Source organism: Toxorhynchites rutilus, chromosome 2 (genome assembly GCF_029784135.1).
Source record: "Toxorhynchites rutilus septentrionalis strain SRP chromosome 2, ASM2978413v1, whole genome shotgun sequence".
NCBI classification, from domain to species: domain Eukaryota; kingdom Metazoa; phylum Arthropoda; class Insecta; order Diptera; family Culicidae; genus Toxorhynchites; species Toxorhynchites rutilus.
Window position 1 is genome coordinate 181,677,269 of NC_073745.1, and position 25,644 is coordinate 181,702,912.

The following is a 25,644-nucleotide window of genomic DNA, read 5'->3' on the forward strand; positions in this document are numbered from 1 at the left end:
AAATAATGACGAAGAAATAAATGGTGTTTTCTTCAAACTCAAAATATGGTACAAATTGATAGAAAGACGGGACAATCTAAAATGGTTGAAAAAACGGTACGTTTGGTAAGCCTAGGTAGGCCTAGCCCAGCCTAGGTAGGACCCTAAACTACCCAGCCACCTGCTGTCACCTGGACAAAGGAGACACACCCATAAAATGGATTGTATTGGATTAGATCAAGAAGAATCCTTAGAATGCGATCGGTCAATGGCCAGAGGGTGAGGGTGATGTGCAAGAGCAAGCCATCACCAAAAGAACCCTGCAACGTAACAAGCGTTGTGTCGAGACGATATTCAGTACGGCTGAACAATTGTACATAGCACAAAAATCCCCTGAATCAGAAGATTCATTGGTTGGGGATAATGAAGGGGATATTCCAAGGCGACTTTTTCAGTCCGTTTTGGTTTTGTCAGGCACTGTCAGGAACGGCCGAGGCTGTAAGATATAGTTTGGCGACAGTGCTCACGAACAAGAGACCCATATCTTCTACAAGGATGATCTTAAGGTCTACTCAGCGTTCAGGCGTCGCTACTCGGGTTGTCGAAGATGTTTGCAGGAACTTCGGCATGTAATTCAACCTAGATAAGTGACCACTTAGTGTCCACTTAGAAAAGAAGGCATGGTTCCATAGTTCCTCTATATGCGATCTGATTCGATCCTCACTATTTCCGTCTATACAGGATATCGGCCTAGTCTGTCTTCCCATTCTGAACAGTGGCAATTGTGGGAGTTATAAGGAGGTGGCCCGAAGCTAAGTCAAATTGAAACACTCGGGCTGGATCGGTTCGTCCGTTATATTCATCTACTTAGTGTCATGTATATATAGTTTTTACAACAATAATGATAATTACTTAAATTTTACTGTTCCTCTAAGTCTATATGGTAATTGTTGTTAATCATTGATTAAGTTATAGATAAATCAGTTATTAGTGTACACCAGTTTCAATTGATTATCTCATTCAAAACGAGTCGTACATCTGAACTAAGATTTTCGCATATTTTGTACAAAAAATACTTTATATTCATCTGCTATAATGCAAGTTTGCTTGTATGAGAAAAAAAATAGATTTGTACGACTTCGTAATGAGTAACAATTACAATATGTCCAATTGATCTGATAGATAGCACAAAAATTCATCATCACTTTACGTTTGAACTTATAGGATAATATTTCAATAAAACATCACGAAAACAGTTAGTATGTGCGATTTTAACATTGTTTATGATTTATTAATTTATTCATATAGCGAGATATTGTTGGTAAACATAGCTTCGCAATGAGACATCGCATTTTTTTTATTGGAACCTAATACAGTGTATCTGAAATATTCGTTTTTAAGTCGAGGCTAAACAGCAACAAATAGACACATTCACCGATATTTTCGACAATTATTACAATTAGTGTTTTGGTAATTGGAAAAACATCTTTCAGCTATTGTAGGCACATGCAGATGTTTTGAGACCTTATACATTGTCGACTGGACCTCCAGTCACATAATTAAAACATATACGGAGATGATGAATACATGCAAGGTTTCAGTTTTACCCTTTGGAACATTATCTAACAATATCATCTTCATATCCAACCAATTATCGTAGAAAAAACAGCAAATGGTTAATGCCTATTCATATTTTTTGGTGATTTTGTCGATGTCGTTATGAATTTGATTTGTATCACTCTCGGAGAAAATAATGCAAATTTACTCCGAAGAATGTGGAATCTCAGAATGGATTCATTTGTAACGAAAAAAAAATAAGTTTGAAGTACTCGGGACGCAAATGATCATTAATATGTAAATGTGAACCAATTGCATGGTAACGCCATTGTGCCTCTGCTATGTAACCAATAAAATACATATTTTTTGTAGTAAAAACGGAGTCCAAGATTATAATCCTAAAGAAATATAGCATGAAAAGTAAGCCTCGTGTTAAACATTTTAATGGAATGTTTTCAATTGAATTGTCTGTTAAGAAAAGTGACTCTCAAACTTTGTATACCTCGTCTAATTTGAATTCCAGCATATCATTAAAACCAACCTTTTCTGATTGATTGTATCCTTTAGTGGGCTTGAATTATTGTTAATACTGATCTCATCAATTTATAGAACTGATATCCGACAAATTATAATCCATATATTCCACGTCCGTTACAATCGTTACTTAATTTATTGTCTACGCTAGTCTAACATATCTAAGTATTAACGCTGTACCTGCGAGAGGTTCGTGTTCACCAAGATAAAAAAAACGACCCAGCTCTCCATTATCTACGTGGCATCTCGTAATTTTTACTAGTCAAAAAACATTTTTCCTAATTTTTGCTATACAATCGGTTGACGGTGAATGCAAATCATATATTCTTGGCTCTGCATGTAGTTTACATTTTTAGCTGGGAAGAATCCATTACTTACATTACGAAAAAATAGAACAGATAGAGAACAAATGATGGCATGGAATTTACTAAATCAACTTTTCAATCGAACTTTGTTTTACTGTCTTCAACCTTGAAATGCAAATTGAATTCCGCCGATACGATTCTGTATTCTTACTAAATGATTGCTGATTACATCAGTAGGAAAACCAGTGTTGGTGATTTTAAGCAAATACATTCGAGGCAAACACATGAATCATATTTCTGTAGGTTTCGATTTGTACACATGTTTTCAATTGCCTATACCTCTTCGCCGTGTGCCGAAATGACTGAATTTAAGCAACAAAATTTGTTAATTAACCCTATTTTTTACGATATGAACCATTCTTTCAATCCAATATTTTAATGAACCACGTTCATACTTTATTTAATTTTCTGAGTTCCAATGATAAAGAGAATAGGTAATGCGATCGTATTCATTGTTTATTCGTTTTTCTTTAATTCTCTAATATGCTAGAGATTGCACTTAGCAGTTGCAATTGGCGTTTGGTGGTCCTTGCGGTTGATCCGTTAGTCTCTGTCCCTTTGGTCCGCCCGCTACCAACGCTGGATCCGAATCTAAGCTTTCGGACATTTTGTCGCAAATGATATCGACCAGTCTCTCGAAAACGTTCTGGAATGAATAGTAATGATTTTCCTATGTCAAGACATCGCATCTAAACCCTACTTTCACGTTAACATTCTCTTTCGCTGACGTTTCGAAAAACTCGACCCCGAGTTGGTCAGCCAACTGTTTGCCACGTTCAAGAGATATTACACGCTCGTCTTCCATGTCACACTTGTTTCCCACCAGAATGACTTGAGCATTATCCCATGAGTAGGTCTTTATTTGCGTTATCCTGTTAGGAAATATTTAAATTGTGCATCGATTATTTCTGAGGTATATAAATGTTCATTGCAAATATTCGTCTCACCAATCCTGAACAGAGTTGAAGCTTTCCTCGTTCGTAATGTCGTACATGAGAATAAATCCCATTGCACCTCGATAGTAGGCAGTCGTAATTGTGCGGTATCGTTCCTGACCAGCAGTGTCCTGTAGATTCAATAAATTCAGTGTCGAATTGCTAGAGATCATATGCTTCCAAATGTATTACCCAAATTTGCAGCTTCACGCGCTTGTCATGACGAAATACTGTCTTCACCTTGAAGTCAATTCCCACCGTCGACACGAAAGCGGATGTAAATGAATCATCGGCGTAACGAAAAAGGAAACTTGTTTTGCCCACGCTAGAATTTCCAATTATCAGTAATTTGAACATATAGTCGAAGTTTTGATCGGATGCATCTTTTTGCCATTTTGGATCTCCGGCGGCCATCTGAAAATGAAACAAACCAGTAAATCAATCAGCAAATTATAAATTTGTGAACGTGTTTGAAACATTGAACAGCTGGGAATGGCCTCTCTTTTGCACACCATATCTTGTATTTATCACGCTACTGATGACCATTGTGGGACTTACCATCCCCAAGGTATTCTCCCAAACGACGATATAACACAATGTGCCAAGGGCAATGTGCACACGTCTTATCACTATGTTTCCATTTGTTACTCGAAGCAAAACTAATTACCATTTTAAAAACTCCACAACGAAGACTTACGCCGACTTAGAGCTTTACGCCGATAAATACAATATAGCTTTGAACCGTGTGCATATGGTTAGTTTCGATATTTCGTCAGTTGCTAGAGAGCCGACGGAACGAAAAGAAAGTATTAGCTCAAATTTGTTCAAACAACAAATCTAAAGTGAATCACATCTCATATCTACATCTTCATTATGTATGACCTGTGAAATAATGAGCATACCTTCGTAACAAACGACCCTGACATTGAAAACAAACCATCTCGAATTCTGTATGGATGTTTTCACTGTTGTACGAGGATTTTGAAAAACTTTTGATGCTTGGTAAAAAAAAATCATTCTTGATTAACTGCGTTGCTCTTCCAAGCTCCTCCTTCTTCCAACGTTGTCTGACCATCCTCTTTTTGTAATTCAGCGGCATCTGGAATCAATTGGACCAAAGAAAAGCCTCAATCCTGTAGGACAAATTCACCCCACAGAAACGTGTCTATGTCACCCCACGCAACATGCAAAAATTAAAATGCAATTAATTTCATTCATTGTTATCAAACTTACAGTTTCGCTGCATCACATTGTACCTCTCCTGTAGGCGAACAGAACTTTACTGCACAATACCTGTCGAATTTTGCCAAAGTTTTTTTTACGTTCAATACGGTTCAACAGGAGAAGGAGATGACATTTTTAAAAATCCAAGTTGAGCCGTATTTTTTTGAGATAAAGAGGTGGTCCAAATCTCCCCGTATGTCCAACTCTCCCCGTATGTCCAACTCTCCCCGTGTTACCCTACAAGCAGTATTTCATTCCCGCTGCTTACTTCCTCTAGATCTGGGAAAGATGCATGCATTTCTCATCTGGTCAACAGTATCAACATCCGGGGCGAAGAAAATAACGTCACTATTTCTACTAATGGGTCTTTCATTAACCCTCCTATAATCACGCATACGGTCTCACAGACCGAGAATCAATAATTTAGTTTTGAGGAGGCGCAATTAAAGGGTGTGTCACATCAAATTGCATCACGGAAAAAACGCTGTAGAAATTCGCCCAGTAGACCGATCCTTTTGAAAATTTTAGACAGTAAAATAAAAACTATTAAACAACTTTTGGCATTTTCCATTTTTCATACTTCGAGCCCAAGCCCGTATGCTCGTACCTTCCTCTTTACCCCGTCCATAAGGTTCTGTACAACGTCAGGTTGTAGTTTTTTTTTAACAGAAATCCATTTTCTCTTGAAGTCCGCCTCCGATTTGACAACTTTTGGGTTCTTCCGGAGGGCCTGCTTCATAATCGCCCAATATTTCTCTATTGGGCGAAGCTCCGGCGCGTTGGGCGGGTTCATTTCCTTTGGCACGAAGGTGACCCCGTTGGCTTCGTACCACTCCAACACGTCCTTTGAATAGTGGCACGAAGCGAGATCCGGCCAGAAGATGGTCGGGCCCTCGTGCTGCTTCAATAGTGGTAGTAAGCGCTTATGTTGGCACTCCTTAAGGTAAACCTGCCCGTTTACCGTGCCGGTCATCACGAAGGGGGCGCTCCGCTTTCCGCAAGAGCAGATCGCTTGCCACACCATGTACTTTTTGGCAAACTTGGATAGTTTCTGCTTGCGAATCTCCTCCGGAACGCTGAATTTGTCCTCTGCGGAGAAGAACAACAGGCCCGGCAGCTGACCAAAGTCCGCATTGACGTAGGTTTCGTCGTCCATTACCAGGCAATGCGGCTTCGTCAACATTTCGGTGTACAGCTTCCGGGCTCGCGTCTTCCCCACCATGTTTTGCCTTTCGTCGCGGTTAGGAGCCTTCTGAACCTTGTATGTACGCAGGCCCTCCCGCTGCTTGGTCCGCTGGACGAATGAACTTGACGAATTCAGCTTATTGGCGACATCCCAGACCGAACTTCTCGGATCACGTCTAAACTGCTTAACTACGCGCTTGTGATCTTTTTCACTGACGGAGCATCCATTTTTGCCGTTCTTCACCTTCCGGTCGATGGTTAGGTTCTCGAAGTATCGTTTTAGTACTCTGCTGACCATGGATTGGACGATTCCCAGCATCTTACCGATGTCCCGATGTGACAACTCCTTCTTCTGGTTCTTCGTAGTAGAAGGGGGACCTCAGCCGTTACTGTGTAAAAAGACAGCGAAAGAACTTGGATTGTTGATCGTAGGACTCCCAAGTCGAGGAGTTGACGTTCAAGTTCATATCCCAGTTGACGGATCGGTGCAGACTGCCATTTGCCACGTTGCAGAAAGTCGATGAAAAACTCAAGAAGGATGCTCGATCAATTAGAGCTGGACGACTAGAGTAAACCGTTAACCACGTTTATAACACACAAAAATAAAAATTACTTAGGCACTTGATGTTTGTGTGGAGTGCGGTCGAAAAAAATCACTTAAATCTAACTTACATTGCAGAATGAACTGTTTTGAGCTTACACATATATTTTATTCATACTTTATTTTTCATCGCTAGATTTGTTTAGATAGTAACGTATGGTTTTTGGATCACACTCAATTCTTCTGAGTTCCTAGAGATATGAAAGAAGTCGGTTAAATTGAAGTGTATAGTGTAGGATATAATAACTATCTTCATTCATTAGACTGGCCATTTGAACTTTATTGTTGTGTACAGGCGCGAAACATATAAAAAACTAAAATTCCAGTGTTTCATAACTATAGAACCAGATGGGAAAACTCGCACTCCTTCACAAAACCAACGTCAATGCCACATGAATTACAATAAGTTTTCTGAATCGTAGGTCTTCTTTAGTTCTCAATCAGTTCGAATAACCCATTCGGGGTGGTTTCGACCAAGCTGCGCCATGTTGTTGTGTTTATCTCGTTCTACGCAGAGGATACTATTCGTTCTAGCTCCTCTTCAAATCTTTCATACTGCTTATAAGCTGCATCCAATATCCGTACGATCACTCCTCATAAGTTTTTGAAAGGGGTTTGATCTGGTAAACAAGCTGACCAGTCCAAAATCTGAAGCCCCTATTAATTTAATCATGCAATGACATTCCGGATTTTATGAACTGATGCCAAATTATTCAATTATCACGGTGTTTTTGATGCAATAACAGAGGTAAATGATTCTGAAGTACTTCATTGCACCTCTGACTGTGGATTCATGTTGATGAAAAGCTATCTGGACCAGACCTTTTTGATAATATAAATATTCTTCAAACCATCAAACTACCGCCTGCAAAGTTACGAGTTGAAATATTACATGACACGTTCCGTAAGTCCTTCTAGTATGAAGCAATTCTATTCAAGTTTTATTTCTTTTTATCAGAGAAGTTCTCCTGAAATAGTAAAAACCATGGGATTAGCGTCCACATTTGTTTTTGGACCGGAAGCTTTGGAGATGAGATATTTATGGCTTGGGGAGCATTTTCTCAAAGAGGTCTAGTTTAAATAGCTTACCAACACGAATGAATTCTTAAAACCCGGAAGGTCATGGCATGGTTTAATGAATAGGGGCTTCACATTCTGGACTGGTCAGCTTGTTTACCAAATCAAAACTCTGTCAGGAACTTATGAGAAGTGATCGTACGAATAGTAGATGCAGATTACAGGCAGTATGAGTGATTTGAAAAGCTCAAACAAGCATTATCCTCTACTTAGAAGGAGATACACACTACAACATGGCGCAGCTTGGTCGAAACCACCCCGAATGGGTTATTCGAACTGATTGAAAACTAAAGATAATCTACGAATTAGAAACTTATTGTAATTCATGTGAAATTGACGTTGGTTTTGTAAAGGAGTGCGAGCTTTTCCAACTGGTTCTATAGTTATGAAACACTGGAATTTTAGTTTCTGAATGTTGAGTGTCTGGACACAACAATAAAGTTCAAATGGCATGTCTTATGAATAAAGATAATTATTATATCCTACACTATATACTTCAATTCAACCGACTTCTTACATATCTCTGGAAACACAGAAAAATTGAGTGGTTCTATAGTTGTGAAACGCAGTGTATCTTGGAGATGTTCCAGAAAGTCATCGAGCACCAACTGTCTGATTGTCCTAATACCACAAACTTCATCGACGATATTATCGTAGAAAACTGAAGAGGAGCCTACATCGAGTACCAACGAAGTTTCTAGATTATGGTATTCTTTTAAACCAATTGATGCGTGTTCAAGCTTTCTGAGATCGATTTCTTGGGACACCTTTTTAATAAGCAAGGTATACTTCCGTCTGAGAAGAACGTTGAAGCGGTTCGGAATCTCAGAACCCCGACTACTGGAGAGGAAGTACGGAGCTTTCTGGGAATGGTCAATTATGTTGACGCCTTTATTCTGGATTTGGCACCTATCTCTTTTCCTTTGCGAGAACTTACAAGGGCCAAAGAATCATTCAAGTGGGATGTAAAATAACAAAATTCATTTGTAAAACTTGTTAAGCTCATTTGTCGGGTTGAAAACGTCTCATTTTGAGCCTATCCCGTGGGTCTAGGGCTCCACAGTTTCATGGAGGTACTCCAAAAGTTGTATCGTACGCTAGTAAAAGCCTCACGGATACGGAGAAGCGCTACGCCCAAACGCTTTGACTACTGTATGGACAATCGAACGAATTTATATATATATATCTCATCGGTATTAGATTTGAGTTGGAAATTGATCATAAACCGCTCGGAGCCATATTTTCTCCGGAATCAAAAGCGTGTCTTCGCATCGAGCGCTGTGTACTTCGTCTTCAAACATTTAGCTATGATGTTATATATCGCAAAGGGAAAACTAACATTGAAGACTCCTTTTCACGCCTGTCGAACGCATAAGCGAAACCATTCTACCCAATTTATGATGTCTACGTCCGAAGTGTATTGGAACATGCAGCAGTTGATGTGGATGGGTGAGCTCCGAGAGTTCCTAAATCGTGTCGTTTGGAATTATACTTCACAACAGATCAAACCCTATCACGCTTTCGGTAACGAATTAAGCAAGGTGAGATACCTAACTGTGAGAGGATCTAGACTGATTGTACCGAAATCGCTAAAAGATGGAATGCTGAACCTGGCACATGAGGGTCATCCAGGGCGAACTGAAATGCAACAGCGGCTTCGACAAACTTGTTGGTGGCCAGATATGGATGATTCAGTAGCTAGAGTTGTCGATTCTTGCGCGGGATGCATTTCTCGATTTTCTCGGAGCCCTTCCTTCAGGTGATTACCTACTCCTCATCATTGATTATATGAGCCGATAGGTAGAAGTCCTCAGGAAAATAACGACTAATCGTCGGGAAAGCGTTTTTGGAAGTCTTGATTATCCCCGAAATATTACTCTGGATCAGTTTGTCAGTAATGAGTTTGATGAATATTGCAAGACTCGAGGAATAGTTCTCAATAGGATAACACCTGCCTGGCTTCAAGAGAACGGGTTGGTCGAACGTCAGAATCGTTCTTTAGTGGAACGATTGAAAATCAGTCAATCTTTGAATTGGCGACTTGGAGGCAAGTTTTGCTTACATATTTATCCATATATTACTCGACACCGCTAAGCACTACAGGAAAGACATCAACCGAATTAACCCATTGCGTCGGAATTAATTTAATATTTTGTCAACACCGAGTAACGTTACCTATTATTCATAGAAACTCCGTATACATTCGTGAAAAAGTTCGCTAGGTATCTTTTTCACATATCTGTCGCCTGGAAGAGATACGGTGTGAAAAAATGGAACTGCTCTATCGCTCTTGCGAATCAAGGAAGTTCTTAAAGAAACAGTTTTAAGCCGTGGGCCGAAATATGCAGGAACGAAGAAAGAGGCATCTTGACGAACGAACGCAATGTGATCAAAATGTGGAAGCAGCACTACGATGAACACCTGAAAGTGCCCTGACCGGAGAACAAGACGGCGTCGAAGTAGACTACGCCTGTGCAGTGCACTACTGTGAAATATCACTTCCTATGAGGAGTGAAGTGGCCACTATTCAGTTAAGCAAATGAGAAGGGTTTTGCAGCGGAGCTTTTCAAGGGAGCCGGGAAAACTCATACAGTGTATGTACCGGTAGATAGTCAGGACCGTGTTTAGAACAGCTACCGGAGGAGTGGAAAGAAAGATAAACATGTGACAAGCTTGATTTAGAGAACTACGGGGAAATCACGATCCAGAATGGTGTCTACAAAATCCTATTCCAAATCCTCTTTCGTCGTCTATCGTCAATATAAAGCAGATTTATGGAAACCTCAACGAAGGACCAGAGTTTTACACCACCGCAGAGTCTTCAAAAGTGCTACGAGTATCAAGTCTCTACATACCACATCTCCGTCCACTTCAATGGTATCTATGATACCATCGACTGACGACCACTTTGGAGAATCAGGCAGTAGACACGATCGGTAGCTTCCACCGGAGCACGTCATCCAACGTGCTGACAACGCCTGTCTGTGCAAGGTGAACAACGGTGACGACTGTTGCAACGGGTGGTACCCCATGAGGGTAGCTGTGACGGAGTGCGCGTTATGATGGAGGGCTCTGCCTAATCGGCGCTCCAATGAGAAAAGAAATCCCGCGAGGGTGACTGTGACGGGTTGCACGTCAAGTTGGAGGGCAATTCCTAATCGGTACACGTCTCGACGGGTGAACGGATGTTTCAAAATTGGAATAGAAAGAAAAAAGAAAGAAAAGGGGAATAATAGGTGAAGTGCATGAGCACAGCCGCCCCCTGAAGTAGTCGCCTAGATGTGGTCCCAGGGGGAATGAGACTATGAGAAGAGGGCTTGGTTTTTGTGGGTGAGAACCCCACTAGACGTCTGGGTTAACCCTTCCCAGCTAAGGCTGGTACAGCGTTCCTCACCTCTATAAAAAAGTTCTAGAGAATCATGGACGAACACGGCTTCCTCCGAAAGCTGCCAAGGGTTCATTCAGATAACGATGAACGATGTGCGGTGCAGTGTGCGGATCTCAAGTGATCTGTTGAGATCGTTTGAGACTCACAGGGAAATTCGACAAGGCGATAAACTCTCCTGTCTGCTCTTCAACGTGGCGTTGGAAGGAGTTATGCGGAAAGCGCACTGTTCAGCAAGTCTAGTTAGTTTATTCGCTTCGCCGATGACGTGGTTATAATAGAAAGAACTAATGCGACGGTATACTGAAACACGAAGCGGGGCTGATTGAGTTTAGAATTAATGCGTTTAAAACTAAATACATGCTAACAGAAGAGGCTGATTGCAATAGAAACGAGGTGATCGAAGAGTTTGTCTACCTAGGCTCGTTAATAACAACCGACAACAACCACAACTTCGAAATCCAAAGACACATACTGGCGTTCTACGCATAGTTGTCCCATGTTACTTTTTGACAAATTCCACTTTTCTTCATAAAACGATGTTTTAGGCCTAATCTTCTGGAAAAACACAAAAAAAGTTATTGTTTGTTCCCAACTTTTGCTCTGCTCTGCAAGAAACATCGGGCTACTGTTCTATAAATAACCCAACAATGATCAATACCAACTGTCTCCGCTGTCCGGTCTGCTGAACAATGGAAGAACAGATAGAATACCCTTACGCCTAAATGGCTACTACAGTGTAATTTACCATAATGTAACGGAACAGAAAACCTATCGCCTAAATGGCTACTACTACTACTACTGTGTAATTTACAATTTATAGAAACATAAACATATGTACATGTACACGATAAAAACCCGGCTCTGTTACAGATAAAATGCTAATAAGCCTGATAAATAAATGAATGGGATAAAAAAAAACTTTTAAAAAAACAACGCCAAGCTTAATTGTCCCATGTTGATATTCTAAGCATAACAGTCTCGCCATGTATTTTGACGTAGGACTACGTCTTTCATTTATATACCGGGGTGTATAATCAATGTTTCGAAAATGAAAGTGTTACGCTGGAGACCGAGATTTTGAGCGTTAATAGCTCCTAAACAACTGAACGAAATGGTATGATAAGCACTTCATTCGAAAGATAATATGTCTACGCGTTATATACTTGTTACTTTTCCATCCAAAAACTTGTTTCAATAGGCTTCAAATTGTTTTCAAAACAGCCTATTGAAATCACCAATCGGTATATAAGCGAGCCCCGCTCGGAAATCCACTCAGTCATAATTGATCAGCGATTGGAGCATATTGTCGCTGTTGTGGTGGAGCTCTTCGTTTATCATGAAAGCGCTGATGAACAGTGTCACCAAAAGCATCTTAGAGCATCTTGTGCATCTTAGGTCAGAAAGGAATTCATCAGGAGGAGAGTGATGCAACTGAAAAGGCGACCATGAGAGTATCAGCATCGAAAAACGGTTCCGCTTGAGGCATCGGAGCAGCCGCTACACACACACATACACGCGCGGAATTCTTTTCATTTCGTTGCCGTCCAGAATCGAGAAGATTCCGGAAAGATGTCATCGTAGCTGAAAAATAATCTACCAATTCCCCTTTGAATTGAAAAATACATTCAAGTGAAAGAATTTATTTAAATATTTTCCATAATACTGCTGCGATCGAATACATTTGGTTTTGTGATTTTTCAATCAAGTGCAATTAATTAGCAGGAAAGCTTCTGAAGATTATTCTTCCCCATCAGTAGGATATTTTCATATCCAATATTGGATGCGAAAGGGGGGTCTCCGTAGCCACAATGGTTGCGCGTTCGCTTAGTAAGCGATCGATCGTGAGTTCAAAACTCAGGGCCCTCATTGACCATCTTTGTGTTGTTACAGAATAGCTAGGTCCACGCAACAATCAGCAGCGATGGAGATCGATCCACGGTCGAAATAAGATCGATTCATCCATACAACTGCTCTGCTCTGCAAGGCACATCGGGCTGCTGTTCTATAAATATCTCAACAATGATCAATCAACTGTCTCCGCTGTCCGGTCTAACTGGATAATGGAAGAACAGATAGAAAACTCTTACGCCTAATTGGCTATTGTGTGAATGTACCATATGTAATGGTATAGAAGGAATACTGGCGAATGGCAACTGTGTGTAATGTGCTAATTATAGATATGATAATCATGTGACATGTACACGATTAAAAATTCGGCTCTGTTATAGCTAAAATGCTAATGAGCCTCAAATAAATAAATGGGATAAATTACTGATTTTGAAAAAAAAAATTGGATGCGAAAGAGTTTATTTTTTCTATTCATATAATAATGCGACCAAATACATTTTGTTTTGTGATTTTTCAATCAAGTGCAATAGCAGGAAAGCTTCTGAAGATTATTTTTCCCCATCAGTACAATATTTTCGTATCCAATATTACCTGCATAAAATCTTGTGCCTCCAACGTAACGCTCTCGTTTTCTCCCAAAGTCCCCCAAATATTCATTTATTCATTCATTCAGAATAGATTATGATTCAACTTCAACCAAATGATCATCAAATCAACGATAGTCCTACGTCAACCTTGCGATTATACCACAGATATAACCCACTTCCTGTTTTTTGTAGATCCATAATAAATAAAGCGGTTCAAGTACAAGAATTCAATGCAACACTTTCAGCAGGGCTGATGTACTCATTTCTGGTTTGGAAGAACGAACTAATTCTTATTAGTGAATGCCTAATAACAATGTGATTTATATTCTGCAAAGGTGTTGCAGATCACTTTCTTCTTCGATGTTTTCATGAATAATCTTTCGGAAAACACCAAAAAACTTATTGTTTGTTCCCAGTATTTCAAAAAACAACATCAAGTTCAATTGTCCCATGTTGATAGTCTAGGCATAGCTGTTCCACCATGAATTTTTACAATTATAATCAAGCTTGATTGATTCAAATGAGGGGAACTTTTCACATTTCATTAGACAATAAAAAAACCCGGTTTATTGCTAAACGGAAATGCTTGAAGCTTCTGGTAGCCAAATATGTTAGAAAACTTTGATTGCGTTTGTCTCAATTGCTAATTTTGAAACATGGGACAACTGTGCGTAGAACGGCAACATAGTCAGCAGAAGTCGTGTCTACTATGAACTCCACAAATCTCTAAACTCCAATTCGATGATTAGCTGAATCTGAAGCTGGTGAAAAGCAAGTCGATAGACGAAGTGACGACACGAGAAGATGAACCTTCGGATTCAGAGATGGATCCACGCTCTGGTGAGCTCCCGTGGCCGAGTGGTTAGCGTCGCACATTATCATACCGGGAGTTCGGGTTCAATTGCATTCTGGCCGGGAGATTTTTCATCAAGGAAATTTCTTTTGGCCTGCATTGGTCTACGCATGTTCTAGAGCTTGCCACTCATAATATCTTCAAGGTGTGTTATTTGGTATCGAGCACGTTGTTTGGTAATACAAAAATGCAATTAAATACTTTTAACTGGTTGCTGATTTAGAGGTTCGAAAGGGTATACTCACACAAGTCAGATCATGATAGCTTAAGTAGTCGCGATCTTAGTATTCTTCTTGAATGGCGTTAACGTTCCCTGTGGAACTTTTGCGAGATTTCTTAAGCCAAATAACACGCCTTGAATGTATTCTGAGGGACAAGCTCTAGAAAACGCGTGACCGCAGTGCAAGTCGAAGGAAATTTCCTTGACGAAAAATCCTCCGGTCAAAACGGGAATCGAACCCAAACACCCGGTATGATGTTGTGAGACGCTAACCACTCGGCCATGGGTACACTCGCGATCTTAGTATTATGTTTCCCATATTTGTCTTCCTTAGAAGTAATCATGTTATTATTTAGCCCGCTTCACTTTCCTGAATTCATTTCTCCGTTCCGTTCCGTTCCGTTCATTCCCTTCCCTAGAAATAAGCCGAACTTAACACCCGATGAGATCAATTTACTACAACAGCTACACGAACAAGAGAGCACTCAATAATATACATCACCTGGCCATAAGTTTCTTACAACCCCTCTACGAACAATATTCCGGACAACTTGGCAAAGTAGGAGAAAATGCTGTTTTTATCCATTCTATATTTCTGTTGCTATTGATTTATTAGACCTAACTTTATATATGTGAATCTAACCCATTTAGACTTTCTTATAAAAAAATGCACTGTTAAATGATGACACCTTGCCCTCTGCTGCATTATTAAATAAATAGAAGAAAAGGGTGGTAATGGCTTTAATGGTATTTTGTGCAAATTTTTGAACATCGATATAAAAAAAATCAAATAGTGTCGAGTTCCTACTGTCCATGTTATAATGTGGTTACGGATTCTACCTCATCCTACCCGTTTAAAGATAAAATTTAATATAAGAAACTGTTTTTCAGGACCTCCATTTGATGTATCAAAAGAGTAAAAATTACAGGTTTTTGAACAATGAAAAACTTAATTCAAAGGCAATTACAACAAACAATCACAGTCCTACGTCAAGCTCCCGTCCGTGCCCCTAGCCCCAGACCCATCTGCTTTTATTGATTTATAATTTATTTATTTATAATTTTATCTATTCAAATTATGTATGAATGATATTATGATTTATGATGTGTTATGATTTATCATGTGTCATAGATAGACACCGGATACTCGTTTCATCTCTAATTGAAACAAAATAATCATTATTTCATTATTTGTCATTTTGGCCTTTAACCTTCGACTGAAAATCTATCTATTAAAAAGCAAACATCTACCGTCAATTGACAGACCAACAACACAAAGATAATTAAGTATTGGATCGAAAAATTATCACCTACCACGATTTTGAGGGAGTATTCTAGTCTAGAAATTTGGAAAAAACATATATTTTTCTTTATATTTCTGTAGTTTGGGCATTTAAGAATATACCCTAGAAAGGATTTATCGAAAATCCTATTATTTAACGTTAGAGCCATTTTAGTGATGTGGTATCTAACCTGGTACGGCCATAACAATGAACTTCAAACGCGTTTTTCTCGAAACTAATTTTTTTAAACTAGCGTACACGATATCTCAAGTTCTACTGAACCGATTCGGATTTATTTGAATGCAAGCTGCATGCAACTCTCTATCGCATGAACCTCTAAAAAATATATTTTTTTAAATTTTACAATTTTTAAAAAATCGGGAAGCGTAAGAAAATACTTTTTAAACGGCATTTCGTTTTTCAAACGGTCGCCATTTTGTCGAAAAAGTTGTTTTTGACTTGTCCGAGGTTCCTGCGATAGCGGCATCTTTACTGATTCAGAATCTGTTCGATTTTGTTGTTTCCGATAACCAGAAGGGCTAGAATCGTGTACGCCATGGCACTTTTTTTTGAACCCCTTTACTTCATCAGCTCTTAACCATTCTAGTTATGAATATTTTTTCTCCGTTCAATTTTTTTTATTGTTAAAATATAGATGAACAAATAATGATATAATGGATGGTAAAACTATTCTTTGTTTTATTTTTACGAAGCTCGAAAGAACGTCCGAAATTCGTGTCTCTACACTAGAATACCCCCTTAAAACATTCAGATTTAAACGCCCCATGTTTGTTTTGAAGCAACTCGCCAGGAATCGTTATTTTTGTGCATGTTCGACTCTCTGCCCTTAGCAACCATTAACATTGACATTGGTGAGAAGGTAATTCTCTGATCAATTGATTTTCAAAGCAACTTGTTTGAAGGCTGGAAACATTCTCCACATACTCTCGTGTAATGGAATTATTCATTACAAAACACTATACACTCAAAATATATTTAGCCATAAACAATGGTAAGATAAAACTCAGCCAAGAATGTTCAACAGTTCATTTTCTTTTTCTTTTATCGTTTTTATTGTAACTCCATCGTCTCAAGATAGAGTTACTTGCAGTATAGTATACTTCTGGTTGAGATTTGTATGAATCAAGAATACGCGGGTATAAATGCAAGTCGGAAAAAAAATTCTTGGACGAAAAATTGTCCGGTTTGAACGTCCATAATATGTGTGATCCTCATTACTCGTCCAACGAAGCCACTATATTAGAAGTTATTAATCTTGAATTTGCATATATATTTTTTCCACTAAGCATTATGCAATTATTTTTTATTTGGTGATTCAGCAATAAGTAGTTCCAATCGACAACTTTATTAATGCGTCACATAGAGGGAATCTGGTCAAACCATTTTGTCAATCACTTTTAAATTGAAAATTTCATGTACACATAAATTGCGTACTAAACTGATCCCAATCTGGGATTGTTTATCCTACGTCATATGTTCGAAGGCATAGAATAATAGACATTTGCTATCGATTTTCACATTTTTTGTGGCACACAAAAAAAAACTCAACTCAAATAAATTTTGACGCTGTTGCACGAAGGATGTATTTTTTGTAGTCTCTGCATAGTACAAAAATTCGTTATCGATTAACCTTCACTATGCGATTTTCGGCTGCATAGCCTTTTCCATGTAAAAATGGCTTACTTATGTCAGTTCATCATCACATTGCATATTTTACTTACTTTATTATGGAATACCTATTAACTGATAATGATTACGAGGCTATTGGCGATGAAAACGAACACCGAGCAACTTCTGTGCAGCACTTTTTCCTCGTTTTCCGATTTTATCAGCAATTTGATGTAACGCCACAGCAAACAGCTCACTGACTGGTTAGTTAGCAGTACGCATTAAAATACACTGTTTTTCTTGACGCAGTTTATCGGAAAACATATGAATCACAATCCACGAACTAAACAGGCACGAGCTGTGGAGGATGGGTCTTTACGAAGAACCTGCAATGAAATGATGAAAACTTTTTTCATTCATGTTTCCATTTATGCGTTGGAGGAGTGGAAATCGAGCCGAGATTACTCTTTTTTCAGATTCAAGTCTGAATTAGTTGTGTAACACGTCGACAACGATAACACACCTGTCAAACATGGGGTTTTATCGATGGTTCAAACATAATGCACTCAACTACAGGCATTCCCTTAAAATGGAACTTACTTTGTAAATAGCACAACCATTTATTTTACCTCCGATGATGAAAAATCGTAATTTAGCTTAGAACACTTTCCCTGTATCTTTCATGTGACAATACTTATTGTCCGAATGAAATCCATTTATTGATCAGAAGAAGTACGTAATGCTGCACATGCGCGTTATTTATAAATGATTCATATGATAAGGAATAAGAGCGTTTTGTTAGTACTGGAAGGTTGTTCGCTTTATGATAGACAAGAACCCTACCATAATTGAAAACGTCAACCAAAAATAGATATATTGGGATCTAGAATCGGGTTGATGAGGTAGTTTATTGGATAATCATTTGAAATCTCGAGTTGGGAATCATTTATCTCCAGCTAATATCTTTTATATTAATAATAATGACTTTCTTGAATAATATAGTTTGTACATTTCATGAAGTTCATCCAACCATTTCGGTTCATATTTGTAAAAAGGGATTATTGAGTTAATTTTCTTTCTTAGAACTTAAAGAAAAAAATTTTTATTTATTTTAGAGCTATGCTCTACTTTTACTTAAAACTAAGATTAAGACTAAACTGAGACTAATTTAAGACTAAGACTAATTTAAGACTAACTCTACAATCGTGGCCCTGCTCTATTTATATTGATCTGGTGATGCGTTGTTGTGAAATAGCATGATGAAATCATGCTATCGATTTCCTGGGAAAGTTCCGTTCTCGATAATTCGTCTGGTCAATGTTTATGTTTATGTCTCGATCGCCCGCCTGTCCGCTGGGTGGCTAATTTATGATCTTCTGCACTTTGTCTGGGATGATGTTTATGGGTGGCTATGCTGACGCTGCGCGATAATGAAGTCATCTCGGTGTTAACTATTGTTTAACACGTTAAGCCCCGCGTCGGTCCCTAGGAGTCGACATTGAACTTTTTGGTAGGAAAGCGCTGACTGACTGGGACTGACAGTTACAAAATAAGAAAATAAAAATATATACGGTTTGTTCTCGGATGTTTTACCAAATGTGGCTACGAATAGCTGACTATTTTCTATTTATACAATAGGGGATGTGGGGGCATAGTGGTCACCCTAAGGAATATGTCTATTTCCAACGTCCACAAATCACTACAATTCCCGTTTTTCTAAGAATATTATAGTTCAACTCATTGTTGTTCAAGATAGCATACGGCTTTTACTATAAAAACTCAAAATAGTACATTTTTCATCATTACAAAACAAGGTGAAAAATCGAACTTTTTTTTTGCTTGGAGGTAAAAGTGGTCACCTTGTGGGGGTAAAGTGGTCACTCGCACATATCAAGCTAAATGGGATGAATTTATGCATTTTTTTCGTCCAAATTTGTTCAAATCATATTCGATATAGTAGGTACATGTATGAAATAAGCTTGGTCTATTCACCTAGAGTCTCAATTTAATTTTTTTCATGCATACAAAAACGGTGTAAGAAACACATAACGTTCCGCATAATGTGGCTTGGTTTAGTTGGAGTGGCATATTTTTCCAAGGTAAAAGCCACAAAAGGAACCACTTCAAGAGCATAATGTGATGAGGTATATCAGCTTTAGTAAACAGAACATTGTAAGTCGTTATGCACCTATGACCACTTTGCCTCCAAACATCAAAGTAATTTCTATGCTAGTTAACCACTGAGATTGAAAAAAATATCTGTTCACCTCTCCTAGAAAATGTGAACAGTCGCCCAAACTGATGATTTGTCCAACATACCAGATTGAAAAAACTCAATTTCACGAGAAATTCCTTAGATACCATGCGCACAGAATTACGGCCGCATGGCTATCGAGAGAGCAATTTCTTTTTTTATTTATATTTTGACGTGCGTCAGCTCTACTGAAGTACAGGGTGACTCAAAAGTCATTAAATTCATCAAACATAAGGTGACTATCAATACAGCATCCATAGTCGATAGTTATACTACCAAACAAGCAGGTGACCACTTTGCCCCCACTACCCCTAAGTATTTTTGGAAACTGGGACCGACAGTGGCATTGTGCAAACGCTCTTGATGCGCGATGAATAGAAAGCGCAACAAGAAAAGATCGGGGCTTATCGTGGGGGGTAGTACACTATGGCAACTTGAAAAAATTAAAAAAAAAACTTGGCTTAAAATGTTCTCTTGGATGTCTACTCTACTGTAGTTATTATCCCAGTTTTTTCCGATGCTCCGTTTCGAAGTTACGAGCCAATTAGCGGAACTAAGTCTTTGCGTAAGAAGCGCGGATCCAAAATTTAAAACGCGTTTTTCTCTTACGTACGATGACAGGAAATATATCCAAGAAAACGTAGAAAAATCATCGGTTGAAATCGGTCCACTAGAAAAACTTGTGGAACTCCCACCAGTTTACAAGGTTTTGGCTGCAAGGGTTCAACAAACCCGTCGCGGCTATTCAGGGGACAGTCCAATTGACACCAATTCATTTTTTGTTTGCGGAGTAATATATACCTAATAGAACTGTGATATCAGATTAATCATAGTAATTTATTTTTTCGTTGAAAAAAATTACGAAAATCTTATCCTTTCTATGATGTTCATAGTGTACTACCCCCTTTAATTTACGTGATGAGAATCATATGAATTAAGTTAGAAGAATTGTTACAGAGTTATCATATGAAAATTTTGCATGGAACCAAATCAAACTTTTCTAGAGCTAAATGATAAATGAGGATAAATAGTGGAAGAATCATAAAAACATTGTGCTTTGCGAATCTGAAAAACTTTCCCCTTCACATCCAAATTGAAGCCCAGCCTGAATAATAGAATATTATGTATGTAGTGAGATGTTCAAGAACCGATACAGTTCAAGTCGTAGAAATTGATCCAGCCCCGCTGAAAAAATTGATATAACATTTCTACCATACAAAATACGGCCTGTATGTTGGACACTAATGGAAAAAGGATAAAAAAACAAGGAGAAAAAGAACTCCACTACCTTTGCGTAAAATTCAAAATATTATCAAAGATGTTTCGGATTGTGCGATTTGGGTAAAATATGCACCGTTTTGATGTCATTTTAAAAGTAGCTTCATAACGCCTCTCTCGCAGAAGACTTGGTCCTTATTGGTGAAAAACCCTAGTATCGTTTTTCGCAATCCCAATCTCACTTTTTTATCAGTCAGGATAATCGCTTAGAGCTAGGTCCGGACTACACTCTGTCCAACTTCTATAAGACTAGTGTATGATCTTGCTGCTTTGTGTCATTGTAAACAAACAACGCTTCCTTTTATTTTCTAGTATATTGTATTGGTAACTATCATACACTGCATGATTTTCATATGTGTGTGTTCAAGCGTTGAACGTAAACAAATGTTTTTGTATTTTTCATGTGTCAAGTTTCTATAAGACCAGTTACGTTTTCCGTTGTTTTTAGTTAGTTTGATTAATAAATCTATAAAATGTAGAAAGGAAAAGTGCTTACGGATAGAGAAAAAGGACAAATCGATGCATTTCACCAAGAAAATGTTGGAATTAGAGAAATTACTCGTCGGATTGGACGATCCCATCAAGTAGTTCTCAATTATTTGACGAAGGATACGGTAAAAAGAAGAAAGCTCCACGTACATCGAAGCTCTCTGACCGGGATAAGCGGGAAATAATTAGAACAGCTTCGAATACTTCAAAATCGCTTACGCAAATAAAGAAATCGTTGAATTAAATTTTTTCATGGGAAACCATTCGTCAAATTTTGATAAAAAGCCCTTACATGAAGTGGGCTGAAAAGGTTAAAGATCCTAATCTTACACCATCTCACATCGAAAAACGTCTGAGTTTTGCCAAATCTCACATGAATCAACAGTGAGACATGGTATGTCATGACAAAGAACGTTTTCGAATTAGTACATTTTGCTATAAGGTACACCGGGGCAAGTTGAAACGATTTTTTCGAAGTTCAACTTGCAAGTTATCCTAAAAAATCACTTGAAATCTGTTTGCAGCATATTCAAGGTATAACAGATGACTTTCGATAAAAAATAGGGTAATGGCTGTCTTAAGGTGGGTTGAGAGATAATGTTTACTATATATATTTTTATCACGTCAATCCATCATTCCTAGTAAAAGTTATGATTTCCGTTTTAACTTACTCCGAATTTCAACTTGCCCCGGTGTACCTTATACCATAACGTTAAGTTCTCCATTTTTTTTTTACTTTTTACTTCGCTAGGTTATCTTCAGTGACAAAAAAAAGTTCAATTTGGATGGTCCCGATGGTTTCAACGGAAGATTTACGGAAGAAAGAACAGTATTTTTCAACCAGGAATTTTGGTGAAGGCTCGTGCATGGTTTGGGTGGGATTCTGTTCAATTGGAAAGCTCAAGATAGCTTTCACATCATTGAAAGATTATATACATGTTCTGAAATCCCCTCTTCTACCGTTTTTGCGTGGATATCATCACATTCCAGCAAAATAATGCTACTATTCACACCAGCAAGGAAACTAAGCAATAAATTAGAGACCACAAACTTATTTTTTTGGACTGACTGGCTCGCTCACCAGACTTGAATCCTGTTGAAAATCTTAGGGGGATCCTTGTACGTAGAATCTACACTGAAGGAAAGCGGTACACCGCTATTGAAGAGCTCAAGGTAGCAATTTCGGAAAAATGGAAAAATATCGAGAGATCCGTTCAGCAGCATTTGGTAAATAATATTTCAACATGATTTTTCCAGGTTATTAGCCGAGCTTTTTCTTGCAATGCCCGTGAATTTAAAGAATTCGAAGCTAGCTAATAGTCGCTAATGACTCCAATAATTCAAAGGTCTCGGCCCTATAGTCGGTGATAACCATAGGTATTTAAGTCTGTCAATCTTTGAACAATCCTTCATGAATCCGAATGATGTATTCGGAAAGATCAAATGGAACATAGATGGAAAAGCTTGATTATCAAAGCTTCACTTAAATTCTACTTGGGTTTTATATTTAAAAAATCAACACAGTTGCTGGTGTCCGCGTGCTATATGAGTTTGATGATTGACTGTGAAAAAGCAAGCGAATGTTTGCCAAGTTACAACGTATCTGATATCAAAATGTCCACATTGTTTATGAGACTAATTTTTCTAACCATCATTAACTTTTGTCGCACTCTGTCGTGATAACAAAATACCTATATACGATATTGTTTGACATGATTTATAACTCAGCGGGTTAATTGATATGTGCAAACAGTTATCATTAGTTTGTATGTTATTGTAGGTGGTTTCGTATATGTTAAACCATATTTATTGTATGTTCATAGAAATCATAGAAAGTGATCAGTCTTTTGTATATTTTCCCATGGATTTCTGGTTCCGTAGTAACCATACCGTAGCGAATAAAGTCATTCTAATTATGGAGTGATAGTTTTTTTCAACAATTATCAACATTATCAATTGTATACAGCCTTTGTGAATATGGTATGTTCATGATTAGAGGCAGCTGTATTTAATCTTATCAGTACAGTGGTGGTCATCACATCTGGTTTCCAAATTATATAAGATGTCTAAGATTATTTTTCCACGCACTTAAAATATGTTTTTCGTGTTGTATATTCTATGAAGAGTAACATTTGGTTGTTTTAGTACAAAATTGTTACATATTTTGGAACAAATAATATTTTTCTGTTATTCTTTGTTATGAAAACTAGTTCGAGAATATGCACCGTATGTCATCATGTAGAAGTAGAGGAATAACATGTGGAAGTGTATCTTCCAATATTTGTTGTAACCCTTAACCCTTTCGCTACGAGTGTCGCCTGTAGGCGACATCCGCGCGACGACCGTTGTGTACGAGTGTCGTCTATAGACTGTTGATACTGCACTTCGATCACACCAGCGCGATGTGCATACTTCGCAGTCTTCGTGGTGAAGTAGCTAGACGGTAGTTCTTTGGATTAGTGATAAATATCCAAGTCAATTGGGGGTTTACAAAGCCACACGTAGATGTCTACGGATGACAGCAAGTACAACGTTTTTGGATCAAGCGGAAAGATTACTGCGTGGTTAAAGCCTAATTGAGAACACAAACGAAAATAAAATCTTCGAGTGACCATTAAACATGGTGAAGCAGCTCCAGAGCCGTGCTGGTTTGTATGTCGTCGGAAAGATGCATTTTATCGAATCCGTCATGGAATTTCTGAAGAAGAACATGAACGAGAGGCACGCAACCTCAGATCTGTACGAAGGTCTTGGAGGATCGTTATCTCAATGCCATCTGCTGGAGGTATCATAGAAAACAAATAAAGGTTCATCGAAAATAACATTGTAGTTCTAATGGAAGAATATTAACAACACTTGCAGTGAAAAACACGTTCGATCCATGCCGAAGATGCTCACCGATGTTTTGGAAGACAAAAGATTTTCTAAAGGGGTGGCATCTCTGTTTCAGTTGGGCTAAACTGAGCGTAGGCAACCTAGAAAAGCTCCCCCACAGGGATCAAGCTGTCAGTTCAGCGAGCTGTCATTTTTTTTGTTAGTTTCATAATGTTAGTGAGATGATTTGTATGCTCAAAATACAAAAGGATGATTTCTTCCAATTCAATTATTGTAAAGACTCAACCACAGTAGCTTTACGGAGCCGATAATAAACCGACTCTATATGATGAATGATATATTTTGGGTTTCAAAAGTTATTGATTTTAAATTGGGCAACTTAATTCGTTCCGTTCCCATACGATGATTCAAAGCGTTAAAACTAATCGATGACGGCAGAGCTTGTGGAATCATTGGGAGTAACTCGACGAGCTATTTCTAAACGGCTTAAAGCCGCAGGATACATCCAAAACCAAAGAAATTCAGTTTATACACAAACACAAAAAACAAAACTCAAAAGATCAAATGTAAAGCTCGCCAACGAGTAACATCAACACCAGAGAAGAATATCCACGGTGCCAAAGAAATGTTCTGTATTTGGTGGGATCAAAAGAGTGTCCATTGTGAACTGCTAAAACCTGGTCAAATGGTCAATGAGGATTTCTACAGGCAACAATTGATCCATTTAAAGCGAGCTATTGCCGAAAAATGTCCAGATTATGCGACCAGACACGAGTCGATATTATTTCACCATAACAACGCTGTTGCTGTTGGAGTCAAACACTATTTGGAAAATAATGGATGGGAAATTCTGGTTCACCCGTCTCACACTATGATCAGAAAGTACCGGGATTTTTTTCATTTTAACGTACCGTTCTGAATCATATTTCGGACAACATCATCTTTCGGACATTTTCTTCTAAAATCTTGAACTGCTTAATGCAATTATAACTATAAAATTAATATCACAATTGCTAAAGAAGCAATTAATCTCTTGGTAATCTCTTGGTTTCACTATCATTTCATATGAGAACTAAATTTGAATTATAACATAATCGGCAAAAATCTGACAACACTACTCATTATCGTTTATGTTTGACGTTTGCTTAGCTTGAGCACGTAGAATTTACCCGTTCATAAATATTGAAATTTCTTCCATGCTTCATCAGTTCTCATCATCGCTAACAGTTTACTGCGATTACTTGGTAAGTTTTTCGCAGTTGACTATAAAATATAATCAAGTGTAATGTAATTTTCGTCCAAAAAATTACAAAATAAAGTGTCCGAAATTTGATTTTTTTTATAAATAGTGTCCAAAGTTTGATTCTTATTTGCTTCTTCTGAAACGCATTTTATTCGATGATTTTGTTATGTTTTCAATCAATAGGTGCCAAAGTAGAAATCTTAAAGGCATATTGAACTAATTTATTGAAAATATCATCCAAATAATACTTGTGCATAAAGTTAAGATCTGTTTTCTGCAT

General features: G+C 38.1%; 1 protein-coding gene across 2 annotated transcripts; it reads right to left on the reverse strand.

Moving 5' to 3' along the window:
• Nucleotides 1–816: 816 nt before the first annotated feature.
• LOC129769171 (ras-related protein Rab-3) lies at nt 817–18,007 on the reverse strand. 2 transcript variants are annotated; one of them, XM_055771259.1, is made up of 6 exons: nt 17,866–18,007; nt 17,379–17,651; nt 3,563–3,784; nt 3,383–3,501; nt 3,136–3,307; nt 817–3,081 (listed from the first exon to the last, which is right to left on the reverse strand). In XM_055771259.1, exons 3-6 carry the CDS (start codon nt 3,782–3,784, stop codon nt 2,935–2,937), a joined length of 660 nt encoding a protein of 219 aa, XP_055627234.1. In that variant the 5' UTR covers nt 17,379–17,651; nt 17,866–18,007; the 3' UTR covers nt 817–2,934. The 2 variants fall into 2 exon arrangements, with proteins under 2 accessions (XP_055627234.1, XP_055627235.1); XM_055771260.1 differs by lacking the exon at nt 17,866–18,007 and adding an exon at nt 17,789–17,807.
• Between the last annotated feature and the right edge of the window lie 7,637 nt (nt 18,008–25,644).

Bases quoted from the DNA above. Each gene is read 5' to 3' on its own strand.
- LOC129769171 (XM_055771259.1), bottom strand. From the start codon at position 3,784: ATGGCCGCCGGAGATCCAAAATGGCAAAAAGATGCATCCGATCAAAAC. The intron at 3,502-3,562 runs GTAATACATTTG...TTGAATCTACAG, and splicing joins GCGTGAAGCTGCAAATTTGG to GACACTGCTGGTCAGGAACG. The intron at 3,082-3,135 runs GTAGGGTTTAGA...TATTCATTCCAG, and splicing joins AAGAGAATGTTAACGTGAAA to AACGTTTTCGAGAGACTGGT.